The sequence below is a fragment of the Mastigoproctus giganteus genome, chromosome 7 (genome assembly GCF_048544385.1).
Source record: "Mastigoproctus giganteus isolate SK-2022 chromosome 7, ASM4854438v1, whole genome shotgun sequence".
NCBI lineage: Eukaryota > Metazoa > Arthropoda > Arachnida > Uropygi > Thelyphonidae > Mastigoproctus > Mastigoproctus giganteus.
Window position 1 is genome coordinate 199,545,515 of NC_143581.1, and position 17,348 is coordinate 199,562,862.

Here is a 17,348-nt window from a genome sequence, read left to right on the forward strand (position 1 = left end):
TAATCTCTCTTGGCACAAGCACATTACAAATATTGCTTCCTCTGCATCTAAAAAACTTGGTTTTCTCTTTCGCTCTCGGCGTTACTTTTCTTCCAAACAGCTGCTCACTCTGTATAAATCGCAAATCCGCCCTGCCATGGAATATTGTTTCCCCATCTGGGGTGGTGCCCCCAAAACCTCTCTCAGGCTTCTTGATTCCATTCAGAAGAGGGCAGTTAGGTTAATTAATAATTAATCTTTAACAGAGTCTCTCCACTCGCTTTCTCAGAGACGTACTGTTTCTACAGTACGTCTATGAGAAATGCCTCTTCTACAGATACTTCTATATGCCTCTTCTACAGAACATGGGCACTGTTCTTCTGAATTGGCTTCTATAATTCCCGCTCTCTCTTTTAAAATAATCCGAACATGTGCCGCCACCAGCCAACATCCATTTACTGTCCAACTTCAAACCCACAGAGCCAACTTTTCATCTTCCTCATTTATTCATTCAACTGCCGCTTTCTGGAACAACCTTCCTTCATACGTATTTCCTGAAAATTACAATCTACAGAAGTTGAAGTCCAATGTCAACCCAACCTCCAACCCAAGTACGGTACTAAGTACTATAGGTTCTAATACCTCTTGTGTTTGGGGTTCACATAAAAAAAAAAAGGATTGAACAAAACAATGGTTTTACGTATATTAAGTAGTAACTTACGAAATCTCTATCTAAAATAAAAATAACAAGCATAGCTATGTCTATAAAGCTACTTATAAAGTACAATATAATATGACAATCAAGTATATAAATGATAAATAAATAAATAAATGTATAATGGGTAAGTAAGTCTAATACAGGACACAGACAGGAATGCAGTTATACTGCAGTCACAGCATGGTTTTGTTAAGGGATGATCTTGTCTGACCAATCTGATTGTATACTATGATGCAGTAACAAGGGAACTGGATGTAAAAAATAATTTTGATATCATGAACTTGGATTTCAGGAAAGCTTTTGATACTGGTGCACATAAAAGACTGCTATACTAATAGGAGCAGTGTGGCATTAAGGGAAAGTTACTACTCTGGATAAAGGGATGGTTGAGTGGCCGAAGTCAGAGAGTGGTTATTAATGGACAATGCTCTTCGTGGACTAATGTTATTCGTGGACTAAAGTAGAGTCCCCAGGGTTTGGTAGTGGGTTCATTGTTGTGTATATTTATTAATGATATTAATAATGATATATCATGCTTAATGTCTAAGTTTGCAGATAATACAAAGGTTGGCTAATGACAGAATTGAAGGTGCGCTACTGCAATAAGATGTTGAAAAATTAGGCAGATGGGCTGAGAAATGGCAGTTGAAGCTTAAAAATGCAAGGACTAATTCAAATCAATATGTGGCATCACATATTTGTATTCTGTCGTCTACCGTAGAACAAGTGTTGCCAGCATTTCTCTCAGTTTTGCTTTAGCGGCACACGTGGTATTGTCTGTCACGGCGCTGTGTGATCCTTTTTTTTCCCCTTTTATTTATGTATCATGTTTATTATGTAATGACACAATAGCTGTGCGAAAAGAGTACAATATACGTCGTCATTACCAAACTAAGCACGCGGCACAATATTCAAAACTCACAGAAAATCAATAGAAGCTAAAATTGGAAAGTTTAAATCGTAATGCATCATCACAATGCAATTTATTCATTAAAATAAAAAATAATAATGAAGCAGTAAGCTTACGAATAGCTCATTTATTAGCCAAGAAAGGGAAACCATTTACCGATGGTGAATTAATTAAATCACGTTTGCTTGTAGCAGCCGAAGAAAGTGTCCAGCGAAAATGGATTTGTTTCGATCTGTCAGTCTTTCGGCGAGAACAACTGTTAGAAGAGTTGAGAACATCGGGAGCCACATCAAGAGTTAATTAAAAGACAAGGCAAAAAATTTCAAGCGGTTTTCATTGGCTCTTGATGAGTCTACAGACATTACTGATACTGCCCAATTGTTGCTGTTTATTCGAGGAGTTAATACTGAGTTTGAGGTTACTGAAGAATTAGCTTCTATGAATAGCCTGCATGGAACAACTACAGGCGAAGGTATCTTCAAGGAAGTCAAGAAAACGATAACGCAGTACAATTTGCAATGGAATCAGTTAAAATGTGTCACAACTGATGGTGGTAAAAATATGTGTGGAACGGGGAAAGGATTAGTTGGACAAATTTTTAAGGCTTGTGAAGAAGCTAAATGTTCAAAACCTCTGGTAATTCATTGTATTATTCACCAGCAGGCTCTTTGTGGGAAACACCTCAATCTGTCATGTGTTATTGAACCAGTTGTGTCAGCGGTTAACTTTATTCGCTCTCGTGGACTTAACCATCGTCAGTTTCGTGATTTTTTTTATTAGAGATTGAAGCCGAATATCCTGATTTGCCCTACCATACAGCAGTTCGATGGCTCAGCAATGGAAAAGTTTTATTGAGATTTTTTGAACTCAGAGAAGCAATAGAAATTTTTCTAAATGAGATAAACTGCCCACAACCACTATTATCTAACAATGAATGGCTATGGAAATTAGCATTTGCTACAGACATCGTGGGATATCTTAACGAATTTAACTTAAAATTACAGGGGAAAACAGTGCTCATATGTGAAACGTATTCTATCGTAAAGTCATATTGTCAAAAATTTGCATTGTTTGAAACAAATCACATTAACCAAGTTTGACCATTTTCCATGCTGTAAAAAATTTCAAATATTAGCGAAATCTCCATTCTCAAAAAAATTTGCGGCGGATATATTTTCTGAACTTAAACTACAGTTACAACAGCGTTTTTAGGATCTTGATGCAAGTGCAAAAGACATTTCCATATTTCAAAATCCATTTGGCTGTACAATTGAGGAGCTTCCATCAGACCTTCAATTGGAAGTGATTGATCTGCAAAATGATGATATGCTAAAGGTTAGGTTTAAAGAAATGGATCTAACCCAATTCTATAAATATCTTTTGGAAGATAAATACGGTCAATTAAAATCATATGCATGGGGATTTATATCTGTATTTGGGAGTACTTACCAATGTGAAAAGATATTTTCGAAAATGAAATATGTAAAATCGCAATACAGATCATTATTAACGGATGACCATTTGCAAACAAATTTAATGATAGGAAGTACTAACTTCAAGCTCCTGTATGATGAAATATTATCTCAGAAAAAACAATTACATTCATCGCATTAGTACAAAATTTAACCAGTTATATAATACGTTTATTAATAAATAGAAATATTTTATTCATTTTTTTGTAAGTGTCAGCATGTGTATAAATATTATGTAAAATATCACTTCCTAATAAAAAGATTTTGAACCTGTTTTTTTTTTTTTTTGTTGCTCTATGAGTAGAATTACCCATGTAAATATCTTCGAGCCTGCTACCTGGCCCGCCGAGCCTAAAAATTTTACGATCTGGCCTTTCCAAAAAATGTTTGCCGACCCCTGATATACAGCATAAGTGCCCACAATGTGGGATATGCCATGCATCTGGGGACAGATTTGGTTTTTTTTTTTTGGGTGGGGATACTTTTTGTTTTCATAAAGCACTCTTTTTTAACAAAATATGGACAAACCATCCCACCAGTCCAAGTACGAAGCATTTTTTTTTTTTTTGTAATTTATTTCTTTGAAATTAAATGTATTGAAGCAGATATATATATATATAAGTATGCACAGCACAGCGCAGAAGAACACGCAAATCTAAAAGAATACATACATCCAAACGTAGTAACCACATTATATAAGTATATATATTCATAGTTAATTTTATGTAAAATCAGTTTATCTGCACTTGTTCTGGAACTTGGGGTGCACATGAAATTTATAAAAAAATTTAAGAGGCTCTTAGTGTAAAAGTTCAGAAACATCTGATATACTGGAATTTTGCTATCAGGGATAAGGAGGTGATTATCCCATTGTAAAAGGCAGTGACTAGGCTGCACCTTGAGTATTGAATACAGGTCTGGAAGCTGCATTTTAGGAAGGAAGTAGAGCTGTTGGAATGGGTACAAAGAAGGGCAACAAGATTGGTTAAGGCAGGGGTGCCAAACTTAATTTGTGATGCGATCTACTTTTTTTCTTCAAAATGTGCCGCGATCTACCATCTCAAGAATTTCATTGCACATGGTTAAAAAAGTTAATCATCACACATTGAAAATGTTGTTTATAAATTTTAAAATTAAATACAATTCAGAATTATTTTAAATTCTTAATTTTTATTAAGATAGTATTTATATTTTTAATTTATCCGAAGTTTGTGTATCATCATTCTTCTCTTTCATCATTCTCTTCTACTTCTGTCTCTCTCTCTCAGGGTAACTTGGAAATTTTTTTTGCCTGGTGCAGCATAAGCCTCAAGCTTCCTTGCACTATATTGCTAGTAATAATAATATACTGTGATAAGGCAAACCGTAAAGAATCTTCTGTATGCAAGTCCGTAAGATTAGAACGATTCTTCATCTTTGTTTGTTTCAAATACGAAAAGGCCGATTCACATAGATATGTGGAACCAAAACAGGAATTTAAAAGTTCACTGTTTTTTTTTTTTTTTTTACATTTGAGTACTTTTCTCAGCAAACATATTTCCAAAAGTCGTTTTCTGATGATCTGGCTTTTAGGAAGATATTGTTTCGCAATGTAATAATTTTATTTTCAAGTAGTATTTTCTCCATGTGAAAAATCTCAACGATTTTTTCTGCAATTTGTTTCGTATATAAGTCGACATTAAATGGATAAGAAATATGTTGAACAATGTCTTCAAATCGCTGAATCTGGTTTTAAAATCATATAGAAATTTCTCAATTTCAGAAACATATTTCTCACTATTAAATTTAAAAACAGGATATTTTTGCAATTGACCTTGCATATTTGCAAAATGATCGAATTTTTTTTCTTTGAGATCCTTAACCATTGCCAAAAATTGATATTTATATGCAGAAATACTACTAATCATGTCACCCACATTTTTATTTTTTCCTTGTAATTCCAAATTCAGATCACTTAATTTACTGGTAAAATCTGCCAAAAAAGGTAGATCACACAACCACTCCGTATCTTGTAGCTGCTTACGATCAACAAATTTTTTAATTTCATTCAGCAAATTTCGAAATCTCTGTAGAAACTTACTCTGACTCAGCCACCTCACATCTGTGTGTAATATCAGATCTGGTTCATTTTCATCGAGTTGCATTTTGAAAAGTCTCCGTTGAAGAGATTGTCCTCTGATGGAATTCACAATTTTGAAAGCTGTGTCCATAACACTTTTAGTATTTAATCTTTTGCTGGCTAACACTTGTTGGTGGATGATACAATGGTAACTCAAAAAAATCTGGGAGTTCATCATTCTTTTGGCACAATGCAATGAATCCGTTAAAATGCCCTGTCATTGCTTTAGCTCCATCTGTTGTTATTGATACAAGCTTAAATAGTCATAATTTAATTTTTTCAATAAAGGTTTTGACTGCGTTAAATATATCAAGACCTCTAGTTCTTTCTTTTAATGAAACCACACCCAACAGTTCTTCTCTAGTGGCAGAATCATCGAAAACTATACAAATAAAAACGAGCAGTTGAGCTGTATCACTAACAGTCTGTAGATTCATCCAGTTGTAAAGAAAAGGACTCACAATTAGCAATACGAGCACGCAATTGTTCGCTCACATTTTTACTAATTTTTCAGTGCATCGCATCAAGGAGCAATATGGCCTTAGTTGCTAATGCTCCTAAAAACCAAAATAAACAAACAAACAAACAAGTGTCGCATCACAGTATTTCAAGATAATTGCAGATCTTGACGAGCACTTTTAATTTCATTTTTGTTCTTAAAATTTTCAAAAAGAGAATGTGTTATTTCTAAAAATGCATCTTTGATGAATTGACCATCAGAAAATGGTTTGCATTTTTTTGAAAGATGATGACTCGATGCTACAGTTATTGCTTTAGATTGTAAATTAGGTGTCACAAAGAAATTTTGTTGCGCGAATAATCTGGATTTAAGTATTTTTAATTTATTTTTCTAAGGTCACTATTAGGCGAAAAATCCGATTGGTATTTACCATGGAGTGCGTTGAAGTGTCTTTCTAAATTTCCTTTCTTGGGTATAGCCACAGAAGCATTACAAATTAAACAACAACATTTTTATTTTATCATTAGAAAAAAGTATTCTAGTTCCCACTCTTGATGACTCAAATCAAATTAACATATAAGTACTATCCAGTTATTAATATTAAGTAAGCTAAATAAGAATTCAACACGTACCCTCCACAATGTAACTGCGTGAATTTTCACTAGACAAGCCTAGACTAGCGTCTGCACGGCGACAAGAGTAGTTATGTGGTTCAATGGGTTTTAATAAGCATATGCTTATTAAATATTTTAATATATTTATATATATATTTTATTAACATAAATTGTATACAACAGTGATTCCTTACACAGAAAGCCAGAGGAGGATCTTACAATACGTTGTTTATACAAGTGATTTTTTTAATAACATTTAGATTTTGACTAATCTATTTTTTATATATACTATATTTAAAATTCGTCGTGATCAACCAAAATTAAAGCCGCAATTGACTTGTTGGCCACCCCTGGGTTAAGGGAACAATAAGATGGCCTTACCAATAAAGGCTTGAGTTCTGCAAATTGTAGCATCTGGAACCTAGGCACCTGTGAGGTGATCTGATTGGGGTATTTAAGGCTTTGAATGGAATGAGCGAGCTCAAAGTTGATGGCATTCTTCCTTTTGCTCAGACTACATACGAGGGGGCCATAAATACAAACTGAGAAAGGATGACTGCAGGATAGATGTGCGGAAGTTTGCCAACAATCAAACACGCTGCAGGTGTTCGATTGGTGGAACAGGTTTCCATCTGTTGTTGTCAAAGTGGGTAGTTTGAATAATTTCAAGGTAGAAATAGACATTATTGGAGAAGATGGACAGATGATGTGGGAAGTTCCTTTTTTTTTTTTTTTTTTTTTGGCTGATGCTTTATAAGCTTGCTTTCTTGCATCATTTGCTACTACACACACACTGTGAACTTATAAGATCCAAGGGTGTGATGAAAAACGCTCATTAAATTGGTTATCATTGTAATCATTAAAGCACTTTTGTAAAGTTTAAAAAATAACAATGAAGCAATATAAATATGTTGATTGTTTGGTGTTAGGCAAAGGCATCTGAAAGGATTCTTGGAATTGGTAATAAAAAATTTTTAGTGGCTTGAATGGCCCAAGAAGTCAGATACTAGTTATTTTTCATATGAAAAAAAAAAAGTTTTTTTTTTTTTTTTTGCTTTAAATTTTACGATACATTTGTTTCAGTTTTTTTCATAATTTTGACTGACAACTGCTGGCAGTGAAATTGTACTTCACATAAAGATTGTCATACTATAAAGCATTTAGGGCATAAGCCTCAGCCGCCTCCGTAGCCAGATGGGAAGAAGCAGCAGTGTGTAGCACACACTTCTTGATTAGACCAGGGTTCGAGCCTGTCACCACCAGATACGGAGGATGTGGAAAGGTCAGGGAATGACCACCGCATATCCCGGAGCAATATGGCCTTAGTTGCTAATGCTCCTGAAAACCAAAAAAACAAAAACAAACAGTGTAAGCCTCAAGCTATGGGAAAGTCTATAGACAATAGACTAGAAATCTAATGGAAAAGTCTATAGACTATAAACTAGAAAAGTCTTAGGCTATAAAGCGTTTAAGGTTTACGCCCTAAATGCTTTATAGTCTAAATACATCATACACCATCAGGCATCTCTCATATTGTGGAGTTATACTTCATAACTGTTTTGCCATCATTGCATCACTCGGGTACCTACCCACCCACCGAAGAAGGGCCAGATAGCCCTGAAATGGTGCCATCTGGGTGGTGGTATCCATCTGAGAATAAGTAACATTAGTCTTCTCCTCAGGTGAAGCGTTATTTATTCGAAGTAGTGCAATATCATGGCAACTCGTTGTGAAGGTATTCACAATATGAGATATAACTTAAAACGATGCCACTTAGCTAATATTCTGTTCATTCAGATTTGGCTATGTATTATTAATGCTTTTGCACTATACTTATAGATTGTCATACTATAAACCAAGCAGTTTATATATATATATATATATTTAAGTTATAATTTTATTTGATTTAACTTAACACTACAGCACAATCATAATGATCACAAAGAAAGGTTTGCATCTTTTAGATGTGAAACAGCTCTGGTTGTAAGGAGAAATGAATGTGGTACATGCAGCTATCATTGTTGTGGGAGCATACATCTGAATAGCTGGTAGTTACTTTTCATTTTTAAAAAGTACAGATTTTTAATAGCCCAAGGGGATTTGTGCATTTAGGAACATGAATGAAGACTTTTAATTTTATTCCGATATCCCAATACGCACTTGGGCTGTTGGTTAAAATTTGCTATTTTGAAAAGAAAAAAAAAAGTAGTTAATTGGTTATCTGTATATATTGCCTTGTATATAATGTTAAATGAAATAGAATTTAAATTTTAAAATTAATAAAAAATCATAAAAATAAAACTTAATTTATACTCTGTTAGTGTTAGGATGTGCAATCTGGTTGGCAGTGTCAGTCATGATTATTAGACACTAGGGGGGAGGGCAGTGTTCTCCCCAGGACCAATCAAATGGGCGCACCGCCCGGTGAATTTAACTGACCACCTGACTAAAATTTAAGCAATTTTTGTAGTACCGTACGGCACTGCTCACTAATCTTGATCGGTATTAATTCGAACATACTATGTGATCGAGATCAATGCAACAGGAGCATATAATGTTAAATTATGCAATTAATTTTTGCTCTGGATCACTTAAGTCACATTTACAAATAACAGAAAATTTTATAATATTGCAAAGTATTACACTTCCCCGCCCGGCTACTTCATAATGCCACCCGGCTGGCAAAATTTTCTGGGGAGAACACTGGAGAGACAAATGTCATGCAATTTGAGTGTCAAGGAAGTGACCAATAAGGAATTTACTCTAAGAAAGTTTCCCATAGTGCTGCTGAGATTATCATGAAGGGAATAATTCTGTTTTGACAGTTATCCTTGTGAAAATGAGTGTGTGTCCTTTCGTTTTTGTTTGTTTCTTTCTTTTCTGAAAACTCGTCATAATATGTACATGACATTTTATTATTGAAATTCAGTTTCCCAAGAATTTATTTTAACCATAATCTTATCTGTGCTTGTTAGAATCAAGTTCCACTGTACTTTTATACAAGTTTTTTCAGAATTGTGTGGAACAAATTTAGGAGCATATGCTACAGCTAAAAATAAAAGAAGTTCCTAAAAACACATATATTTCAAAAGTTTTTATTTCTGTGATATTAATCATAAATTATAACACCATGCAAAAAAGCAAAATGTTATGTTCAAATTAATTTCACAGAAATATGACTGCTCAAATTAATCTTTAAATAGTACAGAACATAATGTACCAACACCAACATGAATAGTGTTGGTACATTATGTTCTACAGTTAGAATGTATGAGTTTCAGGTTCCATGGCGACTTCCTCGTTTACAGTATGGCATTTGTTAAACTGATATTATAGGAGACATTACAAATCTGTTTACTTTTGCTGATTTCCTTATGATTTTAATTTATGATGAGGTTTATGAAAATTTTAAAGCTGCTGTTGACAGATACACCAAAAAACTTACAGCTTAATGAGTATCAAATCGTAAAATATTTGATGCTCTTATGAAACGACTTTGAGAAACAGGTACACTAAAACCATTATGAGTAAACACTGGTAGCAAGAGAATTTGACAATCTGCAAATGTTAAAGAGCAAATACTTCATGCTGTAAAAGTGTCTCATACAACAAGGAGGTTGTCAGGTCACATAAAATTTTTGTGGTCACCTGACCACAAAAATTGTTGCCACAAGATATGAGTAAATGCAGAAACTTTTGCTAGTGGTTCATTCAATGTACACAGGATCCTCACTTTCTGAGCCATTTTCTGGTTGCATATGAATCATCTTTTATAAGAAATGGAATGCTCAACTCTCATAACATTCATACCAGCAGCAAAAAATACCATCCGCATATGATTGTTAGTACTCACTATAAACGTCTTTTCCTTTAATGTTTATTGTAGTGTTCTTGTTAGTCTTTATTTTTTTATCGGCAAGGCTTTCAGAAATGGCATACCTACATTTTCTGCAGAACAGTTTATGGGAATTATTAGAAGACATATCCCTTGTAAACTGGAAGAGGATGTGGTTATGCATGGCAATGCACCAGCTCACTTTTCCCACGATGTTTCTGACTTAAGTATGAAATACAGTAATCAATGGATTGGTTGGAATAGCCTTAAGTAATGGTCATCACAATCATCTCACCTTGCAATCTTAGATTACTTTGTGTGGCATGATGAAATCTGGTTTGTTCTATGTATATTACCATGCAAGATAAAATGATAAATTGCATTTTGGAAGCTGATAAAACCATTAAGAATAATCTTGAAACAATAAGACTTTCCAGAAATTACGGGCATGCTGAATACTGCATGGAGTTACTTTGAATAGCTGCTTTAGATGTTATCCTCTGCACAGAACAGTTAGCCCATGCAATTTTTAAACATCCTGTATATGCATTTTCATTCCAATCAAAAATTATAATAGAGATATATCAGAGTATAATGGCTTGCTGTCTTAGTCCAGTAGTTACTTTTGGTCTGGTAAGAATATTTAAATTTGATTAAGCTAATTTTAAGGCTTATCAAAAGGAACATTACTTAAAAATGCTTCCAGAAACATTTAAAATCCCAAGTTGTACATGTGATACAAGAAAATATATCTACAATCTTAATGTTGTTTATAAACTTTACAATAAGAAGAAAATATTATATATACATATTAATGGGCATATATATGTATATGTATTAATATTTTTCTACTTTCAGACCTCCTGTACAAGTACTGAAAGCATCAGAATCAAAAAATGTAGTTAGTGCATTAATGTCTGCTTTGAAAGCTGCAGGTGAAATATATGCTGATAAATGCAATAAATCTGTTACCACACCAAGTTTTGCTACAGGTAATTGAATTTTTATATCAAGAGTTTAAGAAATTATATAAATAACCTAAATAATTCATCTTTGAAATTAACTGAAAACTAGTAACGAAAGAGAAAACGATTCTGTTTTATTTGAATTTTCTTCGTTTTGTAATAAATATTTTCGGTCTTTTAAGTATAGGTTAAAGTCATGCCTTATATTATTATTGAATATTATTATCTAATATAAGAATAAGAATTGTGTTATACTAGTCCTTTAATCACACCTTTCTACTTGGGCACCTGTATGTGGTGAGAGGACTTCCTAGTGACACTGCTGGTCCTCCAGATTAGCGACACTGGGATCCAGCACTCACTTCCATACTCTGATCATAGGAATCTGTTGTGTTTGTGTTTGGTGAAACCCGTGGAAACTGGGCAAGGGGAATCCTTGTGGTTGAGTGGCCTAACTCCAAGACAGGTGGTCCTGGAATTGCTTACCTTGGATCAATTAGCTAGTGAGTGTGCCGGCAAGGGCCATCTGTGTCAATGCTATGCCTCTACCCTCACGGTCCAAGGGACAGGATTCAGGCTAGTGGTGATAGGTATGGTGTCTGGGTAGCCCTGGGATCCCACTCCCAGGGCTACCCAGATTTATTCCCACTCCCAGGGCTACCCAGCACATTTATTGCTTGCCAGGTGGTGGGCTTCATGGTGGGTGGGGAAGCCCGAGCACTGAATCAAAATAAAGGTAACGTGAATCCTGATAATCTAAAATTTCGGGGGCCTTCAACACAGTCCTTATCAGAAAATAAAGGCACAGATACAGACACTACCACTTCAGCAAAGATGCCCATAACCAAAATTATCAGGTGTCTCCCTAGACACCTGATAATTCATTCCCCTGGAAAGAAACCTATAGGGAAAGAGTGACCCTTCTTTATTTGGAAGGGTTGGCAGGTTCCCCTAAATCTAAAAAAGCTGCATTCAGGGGATATTCGCATTGAAACCAAGTGTGATAAACATTCAGAGCAGCTCTGAGCTGCCTGTATTGGGGGAATGCCAATTATGGTAACAACCCACAAGATACTGAACTCATCCCGAGGTGTGATCTCTGAAGGGGATCTTCTTGAAGTGTCTGAAGGGGAGTTCTGTTCAGAACTAAAATTGCAAGGAGTGACAGCTGCAATGTGAATGTTTGTGTGTAGGGATGGGAACCGAGTCCCAACTAGAAATCTCATCCTTAATTTTACTATGCCAACATCTCCAAGTGAGATTAAAGCTTTCTATTTGAACTGTACAGTATGTCCATCTATATGTTCTAAACTCGTTAAGGTGCTTCAGTTGTCAGAAATATGGACATTCACAAATGGTCTGCCATGATGACCTTGAATGAACTCGATGCAAAGGAAAGATGTAGGTGGGGGGAAGGAAAAGAAATACAAAAACTTAAGGCAGAGCTGAACATTTAATACAGAAACAGTACAGAAAACCCACTGCTAACACAGCAGTACAAGAAAAAAATAGATATTGAAACCAAAGAGGTATGTAGAAACAATCTTGGAACTCAGATGAATCAGCCCTGGAACTCTTTTCAGAGAAAGATATGGACACAGGACAGTGTTCATACTTCCACAAAAAAGAAAAACCCAAGACTAATAAAAATATGCCCTCGGCACTTCGGAAGTCAACTGACAGATGTACCACACCCATGTAATGGCCAAATTCCTACAGTGGAATCATCACAGATTCCGGCAAAACACTGAGGACATCAAGGCACTCCTGCAAAAGCATGAATCAGCCTGCTTTGCTTACACAAGATTTAGCCTAAAGGAAAATGATGGTCCCACCATGCATAACATTATTCATAAGGATATAATTGTGTATAGCCCTGCTTGTGCAGGAGTCACTATCCTCGTGGGCAACCAGACTCCATTTCAGCCTTTGCTACTTATGACCAACATAGATGGGGTAACAGTTCACCTTACACTGGGTTTTTTATTAACAGTCTACTCTATTTATTTTCCATCTTGGACTAACATCCCCCAGAAGTGGTGAAACCCATGTTTAGTCTCTAGAGCAAAGTTTCCGGCACCCCCTTCCCCCCATACTTCTCCTTCAAACCCATGCACGGTACTAAGTACTATAGGTTTTGATACCTTTTCCGTGTTTGAGGTTTTCATAAAAAAAAAAAAAAAAAAACGAAAGACCTTTATGATCTTGCAATATAGTTGCCTCCCCCTTTCTTCCTGGGGATTTTAAAGGATATAACACCCTGAAGGGTAGTGCTGACATCAGTGGAAGGGGCAAGTCATAGAGCATATGCTTACTGACAATGACCTCTCCCTTCTAAATGTGGGAAAAAATACCTTCTTCTACATGCCTACACATGTTTTCTGCCATTGATCTTTCTTTCTGCTCCTCTTCTCTCCTCTCTTCACTTACTTGGGAGGTGGAGGAGAACACATGTGGAAGTGATTACTTCCCTGTCCTAACCTACTTACATAGTGGGAGATCGTGTCTTCCTTTTAGACTGTCCTGGTGGAAGGTAGATCAGGCTGACTGGAACGCCTTTTAACATCTGGCAGATTTTGACATCACTACAGTCATTCAGGAGCCTATCAATGATGCAGTCATGTACATCACGGGAAGTATCATCCTTGCAGCTTCAATTGCAATTCCAAAAACATCTACTGGGTTTCTACCATTTTCCAAACCATGGTGGAATTCAGAATGCACAGCAGCAAAAAAGGCCTGGGAGATATTCTGATAGTATCCCACCACAGCTGATTTCATAGCTTTTAAACATGCATGGGCTAAAGCATATAATATCCAATGTTAGAACCAAAAGAAATCCTGGATCCATTTTACTTCTACTCTACAGTAGAAGCTGTAAGGTGGTCTGGAACAAAATACAGAAAATGAAGGGAAAATACACGTTAGTCCTGGAATATAATGGATGCACAAATGCAGACTCAACTGCAATAGCCAATGCTGTTGGAGAAACATTTTCTAACATCTCAGAAACCATATTAATCTCAAAGTTTCTGGTCCTTAAACAGAAAACTGAGAAACAGGTTCTTAATTTTACATCAAAGGGTACTTTTGCCCATATAATGGGCCATTTACTATACATTAGCTGAAAACAGCTCTCATCCTTATGAAGGCAAGTGCTGTTGATCTAGATGACATCTGTTATGAAATGATTAAACACCTTTCACCAAAATCCATGGACCACCTTCTGTCCCTATACAACAGAATCTTCCTTGAAGATCAGTTTCTGGAAACCTGGCAAGGCAACTACAGCAATACCTTGTACAGTGCGGCTTCAATCAGTATGGGATTCAGTATAGTGCAGTTTATAATCTGTGACTAATGATTCGGTTTATAATTGCATCTGCGATTGATAATGTGGTCATATATAGCTGACATTTTTCTAAAACTTTCTAGAATGATCTCCGCAAAATTGCATCACTCGCTTATTCTAGATATTTCTGCAAGCTTACACAATGCGCATGTGCATATGTACTATATATAAATATTGGCATCACTTACTTCCAAAGGTAGTCTGAGTTCAACTTCTTAAGCACAAGTGTATCCTTTTTTGTGATTTTTTTCTCAGTGATCCCTTTGTTATGAGTGAAAAAAGAAAGTGGGATGATACCAAGCCAAAGCAACATAAACAGTTGAAATTAGAAGAGAAACTTGAAATCAAATGCCATGAAGAAGGCCCTTTGTTTGCCTAACTCACACGAGAAAAAGGAATAAATGAATCATCTATAAGAATTATAAAAGATCTATAAGAATTATAAAAGAAAAGAATCAGTACAAAGAGTATAGAATAACTACTTGCTTCGAAAACAATCGTAAAGAAAAGGAGCTCTCTAATTGTAAATATGGAATGTCTGCTATCGATATGGATAGAAGATTGCAATCAGAAGCTAATCCTGTTAAGTCAAATGGAAATTCAAATAAAAGATATGAGTCTTTTCAACACACTGAAAGAAAATGTAACAGAAGAAAATTATGGAGAAGGGGCAACTGATTAAACATTTTTAGCATTAGCATTAGTATTAGCATTAGAAGAGGCATTTGATGCAAGAAAGCAAGCTTATGCAGCATCAGCCAAAAAATAAAATAAAATAAAAATAAAAATAACCACTTCCACTTCACCCCTCTGTTCGTTCGAAATACCTGTCCAGCTGAGCCTTAAACTTATTTAGGCTATCAACTTCAACGACAAGGGATGGAAGTCTGTTCCACCAACCAACCACCTGCTGGCTAAAGGCAAATTTTCGCACATCTGTCCTACATCTGTCTTTCCTCAATTTGAATTTATGCCCTCTCAGGTAATTATTCAGAGCAAGAGGAAGAATCCCATCAGCATTGAGCATGCTCAAACCATTCAAGGCTTTATACACCTCTATCAGATCACCTCGCTGGTGCCTAGTCTCCAGACACTGTAATTTGCAAAACTTAAGCCTTTCTTCATAAGAGCACCCCTTTGTTCCATTCACTAATCTTGTTGCCCTTCTCTTTACTCATTCCAGCAGCTCTACATCCTTCTTGAAATGAGGCCTCCAGGCCTGTACACAGTACTCTAGGTGTGGCCTGACCATTGCCTTATACAAGGGAATAATCACCTCCTTATCCCTGCTAGAAAAACTCCTGTATATCATTGACAATACACCATGAGCTACTCTTGCAACCCATCTGCACTGCTCAGAGAACTTCATATCTGCTTGCACAACCACCCCCAGGTCCCTTTCATTCTCTACCACTGTCAGTGTAGTACCACAGAGTTGATACGTTGCTCTGGGGTTGCTGTTTTCCATATGTAGTACTTTACATTTGTTAATGTTAAACTTCATTTGCCACCTCTCAGCCCATCTGCTCAACCTTTCCAGATCCTGTTGCAGCAGCATAGTGTCAGTAGTGTCCTTGACAACCCTGCCAACCTTTGTATCATCTGCAAACTTGGACATTAAGCTTGATATACCATCATCAATATCCTTTATAAATACAGAAAACAATAATGGACCCAATACTGAACCCTGAGGGACTCCACTAATAACATTAGTCCACGATGAGCAGTGTCCGTTGATTACCACTCTCTGTCTTCTCCCCCTCAACCATCCCTTTATCCATAGCAGCAATTTGCCTCCAGTGCCACACTGCTCCAATTTGATTTGTGCAGCAGTCTTCCATGTGTAACAGTATCAAAAGCCTTTCTAAGATCCAAGTATATAATATCAAAGTTATTCCCTGCATCCAGTTCTTTTGTGACTGCGTCATAGTATCCAACCAAATTGGTCAGGCAAGACTTCCCCTTAACAAAACCATGCTGTGTCCGAGCTATAACTGAAGTCTTGTCTAGATGATCCTGCAGTGCTTCTTTAACTAGTGCCTCCATTAATTTTCCGGGAACAGAAATTAAACTCACAGGTTTATAATTACTTGTGTCGGCCATTGATCCTCCTTTGTGAATTGTGGTCACATTTGCACATCTCCAGTCCATGGGTACCTCCCCTGAGTCCAAGGAAGCTCTCATAATTATGGCTTACTTACTTTGCTTATTTCCTTTGCTGCCTCCTTTAATATAACTGGATAGATCCCATCCACCCCAGGTGCCTTTCTTGTCTTTATCTTCAACAATTTCTCCTCCACTTTACTCTCAATTATTACAAGATTATCTAGCTTACTGCCAGAGTTGAATACACCTCTGGCATTCCCCTCGCTGAATAACTTCTCATGTGTGAATGTCGATGCAAAATATTCATTTAGTTTGTTAGCTACCTGAGCAGGATCATCAACAGTTGAACCATCGATATCAAGTGGGCCAATCTGATTCATCCCCTGCCTTCTAGAGTTTACATAAGTAAAGAACTCTTTGCTGTTTTTCTTTGCATCCTTTGCCAAAGATTTCTCGTAATCTGCCTTCGCCTGCCTAACCTTCTTTGTAAATTGGTTACAGATCAACTTGTATCTATCATAGGCTTCTGTGTCACGTGTTAATTTGTATGTATCCCATGCATTTTTCTTCTCTGCCACATGTCTTATTAGTTCATCTGACATCTATTTAGGCTTAAACCTTGAACAATATTTCTTAGTTGGTATGTAAAGCCTAGTAGCTTCCAAGATAAGTTCTTTGAATGCTTCCCATTTTGAATTTGCTGTTGGTAACATCATCAGTTGGTCCCACTGTATAGAATTTAAATACTGTCTCAGTCCATCATAGTCTCCTTTACGAAAGCAATAACCCTTCCCTTTATCCCTAATGGTAGTTACCTC

The 17,348-nt window shown here is 36.1% G+C and overlaps 1 protein-coding gene across 2 annotated transcripts in view; it reads left to right on the plus strand.

Annotated features, from left to right (window-relative positions):
• LOC150083551 (stomatin-like protein 1) overlaps nucleotides 1-17,348 on the plus strand; it is a 105,906-nt gene that overhangs the window by 66,965 nt on the left and 21,593 nt on the right. For both annotated transcript variants that reach the window (XM_090378070.1, XM_090378069.1), the window contains exon 8: nucleotides 10,966-11,099. In XM_090378070.1, coding sequence (XP_090234196.1) covers nucleotides 10,966-11,099 — 134 coding nt within the window. The remainder of the gene's footprint in view (nucleotides 1-10,965; nucleotides 11,100-17,348) is intronic.